At 41.9% G+C, this 15,044-nt stretch overlaps 2 protein-coding genes across 2 annotated transcripts in view; one reads left to right on the top strand and one right to left on the bottom strand.

Moving 5' to 3' along the window:
• LOC117373264 (protein CutA homolog) overlaps positions 1 to 15,044 on the bottom strand; it is a 109,153-nt gene that overhangs the window by 26,943 nt on the left and 67,166 nt on the right. The window lies entirely within an intron of this gene.
• The window catches only part of LOC117374808 (glutamate receptor 2-like), a 28,967-nt gene that overhangs the window by 12,518 nt on the left and 1,405 nt on the right, over positions 1 to 15,044 (top strand). The window contains exons 10-18 of the mRNA XM_033971009.2: positions 1,751 to 1,858; positions 1,997 to 2,060; positions 3,254 to 3,396; positions 4,061 to 4,276; positions 6,164 to 6,318; positions 8,049 to 8,247; positions 8,537 to 8,784; positions 10,482 to 10,596; positions 11,952 to 12,086. Coding sequence (XP_033826900.2) covers positions 1,751 to 1,858; positions 1,997 to 2,060; positions 3,254 to 3,396; positions 4,061 to 4,276; positions 6,164 to 6,318; positions 8,049 to 8,247; positions 8,537 to 8,784; positions 10,482 to 10,596; positions 11,952 to 12,086 — 1,383 coding nt within the window. The remainder of the gene's footprint in view (positions 1 to 1,750; positions 1,859 to 1,996; positions 2,061 to 3,253; positions 3,397 to 4,060; positions 4,277 to 6,163; positions 6,319 to 8,048; positions 8,248 to 8,536; positions 8,785 to 10,481; positions 10,597 to 11,951; positions 12,087 to 15,044) is intronic.

Raw genomic sequence — 15,044 nt, 5'->3', positions numbered from 1 at the left:
TCTCTCTTGTTTAAACACTCATATATTATATCCCTCTTCCTCGATGTTCACTTTAAATGTGTTGTTCTCGTGCCTCTGCTCCAGCAGTATCCACAGAGGTGCCTCTCCGTGCAGAGAAACACTTAAGTCTAAAGCTTTTCTGAAATTTGACGGTGCAGAACGTTTCATCGACATTGTGGGTTTTGTCGGGGAGAAAACTTTCAAACATACAGCACTTCAGAGTCACACTGCGATCCAACTTTTATGTAAATTTGGCTGAACATATTCTGAGTGTAGTCTGTATGAATTTATGAACTATTTTTTTTATTTATAGAAAGTGAAGTTGGGACTTGGAGCTTTATAGAAATCATCTAATTTGAGTTACAAGAAATAGAAACATTCCACTAATTTTGCAATGCTTTGTGCTATTTTGGTGATATTATGGTGTAATTTTGAAAATGTTCTGACCTAAAAACAGTCCTCCAGCAGTGACTCATGGAGATTTTTGGGGCCACTACTTTATTCTCCCTCCACTGTGTAGAATGAAAGATAGATCAGGTCCCAGGCTCATTCAAGACACTGTTTTCTAAATCTTTGATGTCGGGATGTCTTGGTTGGAAAATCTGCTGTTCTGTAACAACAATGTTCAGTAAAAGATGATTAGAGTGCATATGACAGGTTTCCTTGATTTTCTAAATCAGACTTGGTTTGGCGGGACCTGTGGTAAATATTTGGCAAAGTTTTACCTCAGTAGCCAGTGGCAGTTTGGGGTAAAAATTTAAAAAGAGAAGTACATGTTTCTTGCAGATTAAACATTGATTTAACAATGCTGCTATTTAACAGAGAGCTATGTTGCAGGCCTGATGAATGTCAGTCTATGCTTCTCTTATTTATGTATATTTAAGCACTAATTTAAGGGGCCTGAACCATTTCTTCATGTAATTGAGCAAAATCTTGCCCCAGTTCAGACATATTGTATCAGCAGCTCTTGAGGTCAAAATAATGTTGTCTGCAGCTAATTATAAACTGTTTTATCAATGCAGTGACATCACGCTGGAGATGTTCTACATGTATTGCTGTGGTGGCATGTTCAGCAGTTACCATGGTGACACAATGCACACATTAGCAAACATTTTCAAAAAGGTTTAAGACAGTTTGAAAACTCAAGAAAAAAATACAAAATTTATTTAAATTGGGCATTTTCAGGTGCCTACAACTGATATGAGTGTTTATGGTCCTGTTTAGGTGTTTCATTTCCAACAACAAAAAGGTGAGAGTGACTAGCTGAAAAAACAATAATGTTGGCTAATTCTAGCTAACTTGTGACTATAATGTCATGTTTGAGAGAGTTTAATAACACAAATAATTTCTCACCTGTTGTGGTTCCAAGTCTTTCTGGTCAGATTGTGTTAAAATAAAGGCTTAGATTAAACTCTAATAGAGCTTCTGACAGAGCAGTGCCTCCAGTTAGAATCACACCCCCAACGAATGTTAATGACATTAACTGCAAACTATTAGTTGTCCAATAGTCAGGAAGTGCGCGTTAGATACTGTTAACTTTACTGTGGTGGTAAAACTCTGCTCTGGTCTCTGAGAGTTGTGAAACGTGCTTATAAACTCACTGAGGAGAATAATCAGGATGCTCTGAATGCATAAGGTCAGTGAGGAATTACTTTGGACCACTGCAAACCTTTTAAAAAAGTGCTGCTTTTCATGTTTTTAAGAAGGTTTAAATCAGGTACAATGTTTACATGCTCCGTTTGTGCACCAGATTGGTTATTGGAACGAGCTTGACAAGATGGTGGTAACCAAGTCGGACCTGTACCCCAATGACACCATGGGGATGGAGAACAAGACAGTTATCGTGACCACCATTCTGGTAAGATCTAAGTGTATACAGACTACAAAGATGGGACCCAAAACACAACTTAACCACCATGTATGTTTGTGTGTGTGTGTGTGTGTGTGTGTGTGTGTGTGGGTGTGTGTGTGTGTGTGTGTGTGCATGTGCGTACAGGAGGCCCCCTATGTCATGCTCAAGAAGAACGCAGAGCTCTTCCAAGACAACGAACGTTATGAGGGTAAAAGGCATTATTCAATCTTCTCATAAAATGTCTTTAATTACAAAATTGTGTAGGCTACATTCTATCCTACTTCTAAGATAACTTTATAACTCTCATAAATAATTCAGCAACACTGAATAAACACTTCAAATGTTACTAAAAAAACATTAATGTTAGTGTCCAAGCAGATGTTAATAACAGAAAGCATAAGAGAGTTTAGCATTAGCACAAAAATTGCAGAATTTGCACAATTTATGCTGAATACACCCTTTAGTGGAGATAACCTTGACCAAACTCAGGTTACTCAGTTGTAACTGAGTAACCTCTAAATGAGTAACCTCTAACTCTCAATGTCTACCCAGGTCACCTGAGCCCACCTGTCAACTTAAGTCACCTCACCCCAGAACAGGCAACAATACTTTTTGTTCCATCAAGAACCACAATTCCCACTTTTATAAGTTTACCTTATAATATACCTTAAGGATCAAAACTTAGACATTGTTTTCAAATAAGAAACATGTTTTTTTTGTTTTGCAGTATTTTTATTGCCTCTCAAAATTCATAGCCAATGAAAAAGCCACAAGATCCACCTCAGTGCCCTCTAGGGATGGATGTTGGAGGGCACTGACTGAAAGTGGTCTTTTAAAAGTTTTATTGAGAAGTGTTTGACTTCCTGAATGAGAAAGTCAGACATCCCCAAAGCATCACTGGTAAAGTGACAGACAGGAGTTTGAATTCTGTAAGCATGGGGAAGACAAAGACCACTGCTAGCATGATTTTCAGTCCTCTTGTAGGGGGAGTCAGGTCTAAGCTCTTTTCCTCATTGTCGCCAATCACTATATCACCTGGATAGACAGGGTCATTGGTGGTCTCAATCTGTATGTTTATCTCAGTAGGCATGTCCTATATTAATCCTGAAAAGATTTTATAAATAAACAAAGAATGTAATAATTTACCTTAGTGCACAAGGTAAGTAACTTTAGGGTCCAGATTAATCTGGCCATGTGTTGAATGAGCTGTGCAAACTGAAAAAGAATGTGAGATGATTATTAGAAACTGTGTGTACTATTATTATTTCCCCAAATCTTATATTTAAGAGAAGTAAGAGCCTATAAGAGCCACGTCCATTTTTTATGAAACCAAACATGAAATACCAATGTCTGAATAGACTAAATATACTCTTATAATTAAAAACCTTCTCTCTCTTCCAGGGTACTGTGTGGACCTGGCTGCAGAGATTGCCAAACACTGTGGCATCCGCTATCAGCTGCGTATTGTTGGGGATGGCAAGTACGGGGCTCGTGATGCTGAGACCAAAATCTGGAACGGGATGGTTGGAGAGCTGGTGTATGGGGTGAGGGAGTGACACAAGCTTGCACATTCTACAAGTAGATGGTATAAGGCCCGTTCACACATGCAAGAGTCTCAGAACATTGCAGAGTTTGCCCTGTTCATGGCATTCGGTTCTCTGCATTCTTTCACATAGCAAGAAGCTGCAGCATCAGTTAAATTGAATGAGAATGGAACATAGTCAGGAAACCAAGCTTGCAAGCAAGGACGCCAGGCTCGTGACCAAAGAAACCAAGCTATGGTCCTGACAATTTTCTGACTTTATTCACAAATATGCATATTGTGTGACTGCATATTCCTTGGAATTTACCCAGCAAATTACCAGATCAAAAATGCAGAGAAATCATTTCTGGCTTTGTTCACACATGACCCTGTTCCGTCAAAATGCAGGTAAAGTCCCAGGTTCTCCCCCTTTAGTCCCCCAGACCTTGCCGCTTCTCCCCCTGATCTCTCCTCTTTAGTCCCCCAGACACCACTCCTCCTCTACCCTCATGCTCTCAGTCCCCCATACTCTGCACCTCCTCCACCTTTAACCTCCCCGTTAACTGTCGAGGCAATGCCCAATTTAGCAGCTCTTTTGGACTGAGGCCGTGGGCGAGGTTCAGGTCTTTAGTCCCACTTTAAGACATGTTAACAGGTTCTTTCTGATGCCTGTGTCTCCTGCACAGAAAGCAGACATCGCCATAGCTCCTCTGACCATCACACTAGTGCGGGAGGAGGTTATTGACTTCTCCAAGCCCTTCATGTCCCTGGGCATCTCCATCATGATCAAGAAGCCGCAGAAGTCCAAACCAGGCGTCTTCTCCTTCCTAGACCCTCTAGCCTACGAGATCTGGATGTGCATCGTGTTCGCCTACATCGGAGTGAGCGTGGTGCTGTTTCTGGTGAGCAATGGGATGGAGTTATCAGAGTGTGCTATAGACATTATGCAGATGACATCACAACTTTTGGAACTTTATTACTGAGTTTATTACTATTGATACTTTGCAGTGATGCAGGGAAGTTCTACATGTATGTGTATGGCAGAATAGTAAAGGAAAAATTGCCTTATATCTATCTGAAGGAAGGAGCTAGCTACATTTAAACAAACACACCTATTCTGTACAGTTTCTGTTTGTTAGCTAGGTCTATTAAACTATACTAATTGTGAACTGTGCCTAAGTCATACTTAACATAATCATCAGGCACATCGATACAGACTTTGGGATCAGACACAGTGGAACTGAACCTTTCAACTTAAATACAAAGTTTCGGAGTCTAATGTGAAGCAAAACAATAGTTCAATGGACAAAAATGATGCCATAAAAAGCAAAGAACCATGTTTAGTCTGTTGTGCTACCCATAGTTCTGCCTCAGTGCCAGTCAGAATGTTGAGGAGTATTTTTCAAATACATGCATATGCATATCCTCGCATAGAAATCATAGAGGCCGCTCTAGTGTTCTGAGCCTATGGAGCGTGTTCCAACAGAATGGCCTCCATGTCAGGACAGGATACTTCTCCCATAAGAAGCAATGTTATTAGAGGTCCCTCAAAAGCCAGGCTTCACTCACTTTTCCACAGATTTTAGATTTTGTATTAACAGTCACTGTGTATATTTTATGCACAGTGACTGTGTATAAAACCAGAGTTGGTTTGGATTTTTTATATTAAGAAATTAGATTTTAATAGAACAGTTTTCTCCATATTGAATACAAAGAACCCCTGTCATGCACTCTCAAGTGGATATTAATGTATACTACACTTAGCAGTCAGTCCACACATCAAAACTGATTTTACTAAATAATTTATGAATGACGAGGACTGAAGTCAATGGTAACAATCATTTTCTGCTAGTTATGTTTTGTCTTGTTATTTTAAATGCATTTATTGCCAATATAAATGTTTATTAACTGTGTTTTAACTGTTAAGTGTAGGCATACATTAATTGGCTGTTAGTTTGGCTACACCAACACATTAGGAGCAGTAAGTTAGTGTAACTGACCTTAACTTGTGAAAGGATTAACATTTTTTCTCCTGCTTTGTTATTTATAGTAATAAAATTACCAAAAATACAAAGTAAAGTTTCTGGCTTTGCATCTGTCTGTGGCAGCCGTCTTGGGGTGACATTTATTGCTGCTGTCCAAGTCACATCTGACAAGATTTTATGCTGCTTCTATGGTTTCTATGACAACCTCTATAGGATTGTTAATTGTGATGTCATTTCCATCCAGGTCCATCAGATGAATGAAAGCAATGAACATTTACAATGTTCTCTCTTTTTACTAACAACACATCTCATAATAAAAATGAGATTGCAGTCATTTAAAGCCAACAAGGTCATGAGCATGAATGTGTAGTTATACCTGTGACAGAAGGTGTACAAGGGAGGATGAGGTAAGAAGTCGTCTACATCTCCAGAGCTCAAAATGCTCTGTTCCACCTTGTGATGTCATGAAGCGGTAGTTTAAATTAACATCTATCTTTTACCTTTAGTTCAGTAGAGATCAGCAAGTCCAGAGCTGAAAATTACCAAATGATTCTAGTGAAGGTGTTCAGAAACATAGTTGAACACTTCCTGTATTGCCACATTACATCACAAGGTGGAAGAGTGGTTTTATGTTCAAGGGAAGAACTCTAAAGTCTAAGTCTAACCATTCAGGGTTTGTGTGTTAAAAATGTGTGAATGAAACAAAACACAACTCCAGGTCTGTTTGTGATGAGGAAACAACATTAGAACATAGATAAGAAAAAAGCGTAATATGGGCCTTGAACAGCTCCTTGTGTCCTGTAGGTTTCACGCTTCAGCCCGTACGAGTGGACCCTGGAGGAGCCGGAAGATGGTGCATTACCCCTCACCACGGAATCCACCAATGAGTTCGGCATCTTCAACTCGCTGTGGTTCTCCCTGGGTGCCTTCATGCGCCAGGGCTGCGACATCTCACCCAGGTACGCAACAGGCCACTCTCCTCGCTGTATCTTCAACGCATTAAAGATAGATGTGCAGGCAGATGAGGAGAGGAGTATAGGAGGAACATACGAAATGAATAATTGATCCAGAGTCCTCAGGCTTCTCATGTGCAACCAGAGTGTATGTGTAATGCACCAGAGCAGAGGAGCCGATGTCCCGAGGCTGCCCTAAGGGGAGATAGGAAAGAGCGACGTAGCGATAGTCCAAGTCTCCAGTCCTCATCCAGTGCGCTCAGACCAGGCCACATCATACGCGCTTTAAAGAACACATTATGCGTTCTTGTGGCTTTACTTCCCTTTTGAACCTGTTTTTGATAAGTATTTCTTCTTTTCTAACTTATAATGTCCAATGTTAATTTCCAATGCTGTCACCAACAGGAATGTGTAAAGGCAAAGTAAACAAAATAGGTCCTTTGTGTCTGTGAATTCTATGCTAATAGAGCCATGTGTTTGTTTTGAACATAATTTGACCAATCTGGTGATGATTCTTAAAAACTGTGTAGGAAAGGTTCGGAGTTTTATCTATGATGCAACAGTCTAGGCAAAATACAAACACCGCATTTTCGAGTCTCAGAGAAGACGACATTGGATTAATGTTCCCTCATTAAAAACATACCTGGAGTTGTATTTTGTTTTATTCACACTTATTTTGTTAATCTATTATGTCAAAGTTGTCTTCTCTGAGCGCTCTGTTCACATAATGGCCGTTTGGTAGTTAAAGTCACAAGAATGCATCAAATGCATCTTTAATGGATTAATGAAACATGCATGAACGAAGTAAAAATAAAGAAATACTCCGGGTGTGGAGAATAAGATGATTAAAAGTTTTGTTAAGTCAGTTCAAGTTAATTTTGCTTAATATGTGCTTTTCAAAGGTCAAATTACACAAAAATGGCTCTTGTTGTGTTTTGTCTCATTCACATGTTTGAGAATCCCTTTATTATTAGTCTGTTTACATCTTCAAAGCTCAAAATGCTTTGTTCCACCTTGTGATGTCATGTGGTAGTTTTCAAGTTAACAGCTCCTTTTACCTTTTGTTCAGTAGAGATTGGAAATTCCAGGACTGAAATTATCCAGATGATTCTCATGAAGGTCTATGGAATTTAAAAACACAGTACTACCACATGGCATCACAAGGTGGAACAGAGTGCTTTCAGTTTGAGAGAAGAACTAATTATGCAGGGTTTGTGTTAAACATGTGTGAATGAAACAAAACACAACTCCAGGTCCGTAGCAAAAGAAAAATAAAATCCGCCAACTGGACAAAACATTGTAGGAGTGAAAACGTTTCATGTGTTCACTGCTTTACAGTTTCAGAAACTGTAAACAATAGGTATTTTCAGTTTCAGTGTAGTTAGCTCCGCCCTTTAGACAGATATAAGGTAGTGTCCAACAGTAATCTGACCAGAACTGAAGAAGGGGCTTGGATGAGCTGCCCAACGTCTTCACTCCTACAGCGATCTGTCCAGTTGACAGATTTTATTTTTCTTTAGGCAGTATGGCATTACATTTCTATTTTCCATCTTGCATTTATTCAATTTAATGCGAAGGTGTTCAACTAGATGTGCTTGACACAATTTTGACACTGTGGTCTGAACGTAGCATTCCTGTTCCCTTATGTGTGTCATCCAATAGTCTTTTAAAGCCAAACCTGCAGTATACATCAGGCTTCATATAGAGACATGCTTCTCCGTGTGCTACCTCTGTAGGTCTCTGTCTGGACGCATTGTGGGCGGGGTCTGGTGGTTCTTCACACTCATCATCATCTCGTCCTACACGGCTAACCTGGCAGCCTTCCTCACTGTGGAGAGGATGGTGTCGCCCATCGAGAGCGCAGAAGACCTGGCCAAGCAGACAGAGATCGCCTATGGAACACTGGACTCGGGCTCCACCAAAGAGTTCTTCAGAGTCAGTGACATTTTGGGCCTAATATTAACTGTATCAAAGTATATGTGATTATATATCAAATGGAAACTGATGAGTTATTCTATTCTTTGCCAAATTGTAAAAATGTATCCAATTATTTTTAGAGTAATTTATAAATAACACACAAGATTGTATTGTTCTAATGCTCACAGGGTCTTAATAGGAGTGGCTAGCAGACACTGTCCTCTGCTCTGTTTCTCAGTAGAGAGATGTAACAGTATAAGAAAATAAAAACGCACTATTGACCAAACATTGTCCTTTCTACACACAGCGCTCAAAGATTGCCCTCTTTGATAAGATGTGGCAGTACATGAAGTCTGCAGAGCCTTCTGTGTTTGTGAAGAAGACTTCGGAGGGTGTGCAGCGTGTGAGGAAGTCCAAAGGGAAGTACGCCTACCTGCTAGAGTCCACCATGAACGAGTACATCGAGCAGAGGAAACCCTGTGACACCATGAAAGTGGGCGGCAACCTGGACTCCAAAGGCTACGGCATCGCCACGCCCAAGGCATCGCCATTAAGGTGGGTGGATCAGTATAACAATGCTAGCCAGCCTAAAGCCATGTACCATTCACTTAGGCAAGCTGCTGCAGAGCATACTGCCCCTCTCCTTATTCCAAATCAATAAAAGCTTATTCAAGAGTAAGATAGGCCTATTGGCCACACAGGTGGTGAGGGCCAGAGTGTGCACTCTGGACAAGCTACCCAAGGAGGAAAGCCTTTCTGGGGCACAGGATGGGCAGTATGTCAGTGGCTGAATGGGGCATGGCCGCTAAAGTGGTTGTTATAATTATCCACCTACCCTGATGACCTCTTGTGGTTTGTATGGTCCATGGTGACCTCCTCTGACCCAGGTGAGAGGTGGCTGCTCCGACCAACTCTAACACTTTGATTCTTCTATGTAAAATTGACAAAGACATGTCACTATGGCAACCAATTTCTCTTTAGTTTTTTATATATACATGTGTACATGATGGAAGGGGGACTTCCAATGTAGTGTAGTGTGTTAAAGTGCTTGGCTTTCTCAGTTTTACATATTATGAGCTGAATGTGAACATGTTCTCTGGTTCTGTTCACAGTAGGCCTTTGGCACCCCAATAGAACAAGCTGCTTCACTAGCTCACAGTTTGAGCCAATTAGAGGAGAATGGGCCTTACCACCTAATCTCTGCTAACACAAGAGTCACGACCCACAGCGCCCATTTTAAGCAGTGCCACCAGGTCCAGTGTGGGCAAGGCCTGGTGTGAACAAGGCCAGCTCCTTAGAATGTATCCTGCTTCAGTGATGAGTCAGTCAGAATACATAACTCTCTAAACCTCATGTACACTTCTGTTATAAGATCCAACTACAATGAAGTCTACTATATCCCTCCACTGAGGACTGCACACTGCCATGCATTTACTTGAAGTAGTCTTATGGTTTATACTCAGATTCTTCAGCACATATCTAGCACTTCAGATACTCAAGTACTGCTTCATGTGACTATCTCAGTGCAGGTGTTTTCTTAGCCTTAGGTCTGCCTTAGCCAGGGGTTTGCAACCTTTAGCTTCCAAAAATTCTCAATTCAAATAAGAGAATAAATAAATATTACGTGCCCACAGCATACAGTCGATTTCCTGATTCCTCTGTACATGTGACTGCTTGGAGGCTAAAACACAAGAATCACACATGCAGGTTGCAGATGTCTGGTCTGTGCAGCTTTATTCAGATGCACTGCTTCATGTCTCTGTTCCACAGATTCTACTGAGGCTTACTTATACAAAGTGTTTTTTTTTTGTTTTTTTTTCTATGTCTCTTAACACTTGTTCTGAATTCTTATGTGCGGGTGTGTGGCCCTAATCATGGATCAGGTAATGTGCTTTCTAATTATGAGCGGGATCAGGTGATGGGCTTCTTGAATATGGGCAGGGTCAAGTAATGTCCTTTCTGATGGCGTAATATTCATGTAATATACATAACTTTTCTCCAGTGGTGGGCGGAGCCAGGTGGCGGGTAGGGCCTGGTATTGTTTTATCTGATGGTGAGCAGCGTCTGACTGTGGGCTGGGTTTGATAATGGGTGGGGTCGCTCAGTGAGCAGGGTTTGGCTGTGGGCGGGGTCTGTCAGTGGGAGGAGTCTGGTGGGGGGTGGATGTTGTAGGGTGTGTCCTCTCTTTGCAGGTCCTGCTCGTGTGCCTCGTGGCTAAGCCCTGGCCTCTAACAGCCCATGTGTTCATGTAGAAATGCGGTGAACCTGGCGGTGTTAAAGTTGAACGAACAGGGGCTTCTGGACAAACTGAAAAACAAGTGGTGGTATGACAAAGGCGAGTGCGGCAGCGGAGGAGGGGAGAGCAAGGCAAGCACACACACGCACACGTGCTGTGCACAGGGAGCAGCACACAGCCACACGCTCACCGGTTCTGTTCCCACATGAGCCTCCCATGAGCCAGCCATGGGTCGGGCGTGGCCTGTGCTGCTCCCTAGACTCTGTATAGTGGAGCCTCCTGTTTGGGTGAGGTCAGGGTTCAGGTACAGGGGTCATGTCAGGGTCAGGTGACCTCACACCAGATGGCAGCGCCCCCTGTAGGTGATGCTGTGAATGAAGAGTTTGTGCAGAAGTCAAACTCATTCATTCAGGGCTCCCTCATGATATTTCAGCTGCCAATGAATCTGCAGGTATCGAGTAGCACTTCTCATTCTTTTAGGACAACTTTTATCAATTAAAAATCTAAATTTACATAAACCACTATAACTTTGGCAAACAACTACTTGAGCTGGCCATTTTGTATAAACACAGAGAATTAGAAGTGCTCCCTACACTAATAACATAAGATAACATTGATAACGATGTTATTTATGTTATTCCTATTAAAGAGTGCCAGTAAACCTTGCCGTATTGAAACTGAATGAGCAAGGAACCCTAGACAAGATGAAAAACAAGTGGTGGTACGATAAAGGCGAGTGTGGCTTCAAGGATTCAACTAATAAGGTTAGTTTAATGTCTGTACAGTGTGAACACACATATCCAGGCCTAGACCAGATACTGTAGGAGCACATGTCTGTCTGTGTCCATGTGTGTCCTGTGCCCACGTGCAATACACCTCGTACAGACCAGGTTAGATTCTTGCACTGCTGACTCATGTTATAACATTTCATCATAAATATAGCTGGAGTTTTTAATAGTTTAGTAGTAATGCTGCACATGCACTGTTTCTTTCTTTAGCTATCTAAGCATTGCTCAGTAGCTTTCAAGAAGAAATGTTAAGCTTTTTTAAAAAATCTGCTGCTTAGTGATAAACTTTAACATTGTGTAGATCATGAATTTATATTTTGTTCTTTGTAAACCATGAGACTGATTTACAATGACTTAATAATACAAATGGGACCACTGATGTCCCATTCAAACTGCAGAAGAACGCTGACATTGTTCTATACTGAGACGCGGTATTTCAATTCAGTACATGGATGCATGTAAGTATGACCTCCACAGAACAGCAGCTGTAGTACTATTGGTCAGTAGTCAGTAGTAGTAGTCAGATTCAGATCTCCTGGGTGCGCCTGATAAGAGTCAGAGAAGTATTTTCACAGTCTGTTTGGTGTTTTCTGTATGTAGTCCTACTGGTATGTTAAGTGTTTGTGGGGAGTATCGTGTCTTTAAATCTCTTCTCTTTTTGCCTGGTTGAGTGTACTGACTGTGTGTTGTGCCTGCAGGAGAAGACCAGCGCCCTGTCCCTCAGTAACGTGGCAGGGGTCTTCTACATCCTGGTGGGGGGTCTGGGGCTGGCCATGATGGTGGCTCTGGTGGAGTTCTGTTACAAAAGTCGTGCAGAGGCCAAAAAAATGAAAGTATGTTTCTCACGTTGTCATCACTCATCTAGATTATCAGCACACTCATAACATCAGCTATTGGCTTTATCCATCCACCCTCATCCTGAGCTGAGACCATTGGGCTTAGAGTTCACACAGGGCTGACTGCAGAAGCTCAGTCTAAACTGAAAGTCACTTAAGGGGGGGGGGGGGGGGGGGGGGTACGTGTGCGCGTGCATGGTGGAGTGCCATCATAGTGATGGCACTTTCTCCACATTGCCATCACAGCTGGAATACTCTGTCATCATGACTGTGACAGCACAGGCTCTGGGTCCTGGAGCTGCTCTCTGGGGCCCTGTTTTCTGATGCATGGCCTCTGTAGCATACTGTTTCCATTCACATATCTTCCATACGTCTTCCAGTGTTGTAGTGGACCTCTGCGGATAAGGTCCCTCTGCTCCTCAGAACCCACAGAGAGGGGCTGAGCCTCCATCTGCTGCTTCACCCAGCGCATCCAACCATCACGGCACTTATACCATGGTCATCTGAGGCCAGATTACCAGTGATACGATCAGCAAGCACAGAGTTCTATTTACGTACCTTGATATGATTATTGCCAATTCATTTAGCATCTTCTAATGTAGCTCTAACTTCTTACTGGCCTGGTATCCATGGCACCCAGAATTGAAGATATACTGGTCTGTTTGGTCTGAAGGCCCACCTCCTCCGAACTCCTCTTGGACCATGGTATAGGTACAGGACATGAGCCATGCACCATTGCTCTGCTCTGGGAGACTGACCTGGTCTTTATTTCTTCATGAAGGTTGTAGCCAACACTCTGGCGTCCCCCCAGCACACAGGGAACTACACACACCCTATGTCCTCTCCTCCTCCTCCTCAACACGCCCCCAACTACAGCCTGGTGTCCCCCAGCCACCTGCCCACCTACACCACCTATAAGGAGGGCTACAACGTATACGCCATTGACAGTGTGAAGATCTAAGCGGGTAGGACTGGGGCAATGGATGGCCTACCTCCTCTGCTCACTCATAAGCATCATGAAGTCTCATCAGGGAGCAGGTCCAGAGCAGGAGGAAAGGAAATTCCTTCAGAACAAATGCATAGGGATAACCTACAACCATAGCTAAATGTGTTGTTTGGACATGTGACGTATTTGGTTCCTTTAGCCTAAAATAGTTTTACCTTTCGCATTGTATTTCTGTCTGGTTTCAAAAAGTTTTGAATTATGAAAAATATTGAGATTAGTTAAATAATAATAGATCACATTTGTATGCAAGTATGAAAAAATAGCTTATCTCAATGTAAGCTATTAAAACTCAAAAGCCTCTTTTCCATCGGCACTGTTCTCTTGGGGCCGCGTTGGAGCGGGTCTGTTGGGTGCAGGTCCTTCCAGCCGAGTTGTTTCCATGTTCCGGGCACAGCTTTAGGTCCAGGGACAGAATTATACTCATAATTGCATGACCAATCTCAGCGATTCCCAAAAAGACATTTAATAATTCCAAGTTTGTGGTGCTATGAGATGAGGCTTTAGCAAATGGTAAAGCTAGCACAAACACAAAACTACTTCTGGTTTATGGTCAGCTTTTTCTGCATTTATTTAATTTGTTTGCTCCTCTGCACCACGTTTTAGCAGCTCTTTATGTGATGTAGTGGGGTTGGCTCATGTTAGATGGATTATGCTCTAGAAATATTATATTTTCACTCTTTGTGCGAGAGTGTTGTGCATTATAAACAGTTAACAGCTGTTGCATTCACATTAGCTTTGTTTTGTGGCGCATGTCAGCTCAACATTTAAGTTGCCATAACTCGAAATACGGCATTTTATCACAAGATCAAGTCAGCGTTTGTTTGGTGAGAGATAAATATTTTAAGTTTATATCTGCTTTTCATCATATTGTTTTCACGTGACTCTGTGTTCTCTCTTGTCCAGTCATCAGTTTAGTCGTTAACCACACCTAGAGCCATTTCTATGAGAGCTAGTAACCTCCAGGGTCCACTTCAGACCCCTCAAACAGGCTGGTATGATTCACTTTAGACAGTGGAGACACTTGTGGGCAGTACCGATCCGCTCCAAAGTGAACAGTGGAAACCAGGCTAAAAAACCCAAAAAGTGAATGATTGCAGATATTACTAGTTTGCAGTGTGGATTTTTATTTTATTTCTTCTTTATTAATACATTTTTTTCTTTGATTTATTTTTTTGTTTTTGTAAAAAAAAAAAAAAAAAAAAATGTATATATATTTTTTTCCATACATGTTTTCCAGGACTGCCAACAGTGATGCTGCTCCCAACCACCCACACTTCTACCCTGCAACATCCTCCCCTCCAACCACCCACCCCCCACCCACCCTCCATCTACCCTGCAACAACCCACTCTCCAACCACCCAACAACCCACCTTTCAGCAATCCAACCACCCTCCGTCAAACCACCCACCCTCCTACCCCCCGACCACCCACCCACTATACATCCAATGATCCATTCTACAACAACCGTCTCAAGCCCCACCCACTCTTTCCACTTGGTCTGTCATCATGAGCCATTGGCCTTATTTCTCTAGAGATTCAAGGATTCCATAATTTCTTCATGAAGGCAGTAAACTATATCAACATTTTAAATTTTGGTTTTGGAAATGTATTTCTAACTCCATCTTTTCAAATATAGAATGGCATTGCCAAGGCAACCATGAATCACCGAACATGATCTGATTGACACTCAGAGCTCACGTTAGTGGTGTGGAGACCAGAACAAAGTATACAGACCTAAGAAAGGCTATTTTTACCCTTTAAGTGAAAGTCCATCCTTACTCATCAAATTCAATGTATTTTTTGTATAGCTCAAAACCACATCGGCGGGCAGAGCTTCATCAAATTGTGACTTAACCAACGAACAGAAAGTTCAAACAGTCATTAGTCAATAAAAAAACATTAAAGATTCACAACAAGCACCTGAAACCTGAAAGATATACCTCGGGGAG

The sequence above is a fragment of the Periophthalmus magnuspinnatus genome, chromosome 1, assembly GCF_009829125.3.
Source record: "Periophthalmus magnuspinnatus isolate fPerMag1 chromosome 1, fPerMag1.2.pri, whole genome shotgun sequence".
NCBI classification, from domain to species: domain Eukaryota; kingdom Metazoa; phylum Chordata; class Actinopteri; order Gobiiformes; family Gobiidae; genus Periophthalmus; species Periophthalmus magnuspinnatus.
Note: the sequence above shows the minus strand (reverse complement) of the source record. Positions and strands in the feature narration are given on the sequence as shown.